At 49.5% G+C, this 2,500-nt stretch overlaps 2 protein-coding genes across 2 annotated transcripts in view; both read left to right on the top strand.

Annotated features, from left to right (window-relative positions):
- Positions 1-472, top strand: part of LOC307088641 (uncharacterized protein) — a 48,619-nt gene extending 48,147 nt beyond the window's left edge. Inside the window, exons 40-41 of the mRNA XM_079754593.1 lie at positions 97-204; positions 334-472. Coding sequence (XP_079610719.1) covers positions 97-204; positions 334-456 — 231 coding nt within the window. The 3' untranslated portion in view covers positions 457-472. The remainder of the gene's footprint in view (positions 1-96; positions 205-333) is intronic.
- Positions 473-499: 27 nt separating this feature from the next.
- Positions 500-2,500, top strand: part of LOC307088640 (uncharacterized protein) — a gene marked incomplete at both ends in the record, with an annotated part of 24,883 nt that continues 22,882 nt past the window's right edge. The window contains 3 exons of the mRNA XM_079754592.1: positions 500-505; positions 934-1,041; positions 2,369-2,479. Coding sequence (XP_079610718.1) covers positions 500-505; positions 934-1,041; positions 2,369-2,479 — 225 coding nt within the window. The remainder of the gene's footprint in view (positions 506-933; positions 1,042-2,368; positions 2,480-2,500) is intronic.

Raw genomic sequence — 2,500 nt, 5'->3', positions numbered from 1 at the left:
TTAGCATAGTGCTTTTCTCCCTCTCTCTCTCTCTCTCTCTCTCTCTCTCTCCCTCTCTCTCTCTCTCTCTCTCTCTCTCTCCCTCTCTCTCTCCAGGTGAGGTATAAGGAGGGGAGTAAGGCAGCAGCCAGCTCTCTCTACCACCATCTACCTGACACACCAGAGACACTGCTGGCCAAACAACTCACTGGTGTCTACAGTCAGGTGAGACACACGCAAAGACGCACACATACACACACATAAATGCGTTAATAATGCTATAATGCTATAATAAGGTCTACCATGCTGTGGGTGTGAAGGGAAGACATGTGACACACACCGCCCTGTTCCCAGGTGAAGTACAAGGAGGACAGCAGGAGGGGGCAGGGCCAGAACCTCTACTCCCACCTCCCCGAGACCACCGACACGCTGTTCGCCAAGCACATGTCCGACATCCAGAGTGAGGTGAAGAAATGATCAATCAACTACGTGAAATAACGATGGTCATTATGCTGGCGCTATGACGGTTGACTCTGACGACGCTTCTGTGCATGGTGGTGGAATGTGGAATCCTTGCCGTGACTCCCGTTGTATTCGAGTGAGTCCTATTTGGGCCCGGTATCTTCACAAGATAGCATGGCATTCTGGTCAACCAATGGCAGCTAGCGGCTACGAGTAGCACGCACAAAGGTAAAAGTGCTAGTGTGAAGGGTTCCTGTGTCACCTGATATTAGTTATAAAGCAAGCAGCTCAACCTCAAGACTATGAAGACCATAACAGCGCTAATCATTTCGTTCTGTATTATGAGGTTCTATAACCTCAGAACCTCAAGTGTTAGAGCAAGGCACCAATACTGGCACGCATGAGGTGGTGGAAATGGAGCAGAAATTAAACTTGTTTATTTACCAAATCCAACGATTGTTTGGTGTTTGTCCCCCCTCCGACCCCATCTAGTGCAAGTACAAGAAGGACAAGGAGGATCTGTCCTGCACCCTGCACTCTCTGCTCCCTGAGACACTGGAGACCCAGTTTGTTAAGGAGATGACTCTCACACACAGTGAGGTGGGGGAACTCTGTGTGTGTGTGTGTGTGTGTGTGTGTGTGTGTGTGTGTGTGTGTGTGTGTGTGTGTGTGTTTGTGTTATCTCATCAGAGATACATGCCTATTTTGGTTTTGTTATCAGACTCACTTTCAGTAGAGATAATTCTCTCTCTCTCTCTCTCTTTCTCTCTTTCATAAAATAAGTTTAGCTTATGCAAAACAATGTATTCATAAAAGAACAATAACAACAGTAACATTTATAGAAAATAAAACTATGCATAATATATAACAATACACAAGTTAGTTAAGAAACAACAATACTCAATACAATAGTTTAATTATTAATTGATGAATCAATCATTAAACAATAAGGAAGAGGAGATCGATTTATCTTAATCTGCGGTCTCTCTTCTAGCCCTCCTCCGTTCCTCTCTCTCCCCTCCTCTCTGCCTCTCTATTCCTCTCTCCCCTCCTCTCTTCCTCTCTCTCCCCTCCTCTCTGACTCTCTCCCCTTCTCTCTGCCTCTCTCTCCCCTCCTCTCTGGCTCTCTCTCCCCTCCTCCTGCCTCTCTCTCCTACCCCTCCTCTCTCCCTCTCTCCCCTCCTCTCTCCCTCTCTCCTACCCCTCCTTTCTCCCTCTCTCCCCTCCTCTCTGCCTCTCTCTCCCCTCCTCCTGCCTCTCTCTCCTACCCCTCCTCTCTGTCTCTCTCTCCCCTCCTCTCTGCCTCTCTCTCCCTCTCTCCCCTCCTCTCTCTCCCTCTCTCCCCTCCTCTCTTCCTCTCTCCCCTCCTCTCTTCCTCTCTCCCCTCCTCTCTTCCTCTCTCTCCCCTCCTCTCTGCCTCTCTCTCCCTCTCTCCCCTCCTCTCTCTCATTCTCTCCCCTCCTCTCTTCCTCTCTCCCCTCCTCTCTTCCTCTCTCCCCTCCTCTCTTCCTCTCTCTCCCCTCCTCTCTGCCTCTCTCTCCCCTCCTCTCTGCCTCTCTCTCCCCTCCTCTCTTCCTCTCTCTCCCCTCCTCTCTGCCTCTCTCTCCCCTCCTCTCTGCCTCTCTCTCCTACCCCTCCTCTCTGCCCCTCTCAGATCAGTTCCCCCTTCTGTTGCCCTAACTCTTCCTATTGCTCCCTCTCTATCTATCTTTCCATATTTTGACTTATATGCATCATATAACCTTCCTTCTTCCATCACTCCATAGTAAATATAAATACAAAATAAATCAAAAACGCAGCCAGTCGACACAGTATGGACGATCGTACGTTTGATGTTGTTTGTCGTCCGTTGTGCTAGTGTGGAGTTCAAGCAGTGAGTCTCTGCTGTGTATTGTTTGTGTTAGCGTAAACTTGTTGTTGTGTGCAGGGGAAGTACAAGGAGTCGGGGAAGAAGGAGGCGTCTGCTCCTCTCTATCACCTCCTCCCGGAGACGCTGGACACCCAGCACGCTAAGGAGGCCTCGGAGCTGCAGAGCCAGGTACACACACACACACACACA

This window comes from Pollachius pollachius, assembly GCF_949987615.1.
Source record: "Pollachius pollachius genome assembly, chromosome: 17".
In the NCBI taxonomy this organism is placed as follows: domain Eukaryota; kingdom Metazoa; phylum Chordata; class Actinopteri; order Gadiformes; family Gadidae; genus Pollachius; species Pollachius pollachius.
The sequence above is the reverse complement of the archived record's forward strand: the minus strand, read 5'-3'. Positions and strand labels throughout refer to the sequence as shown.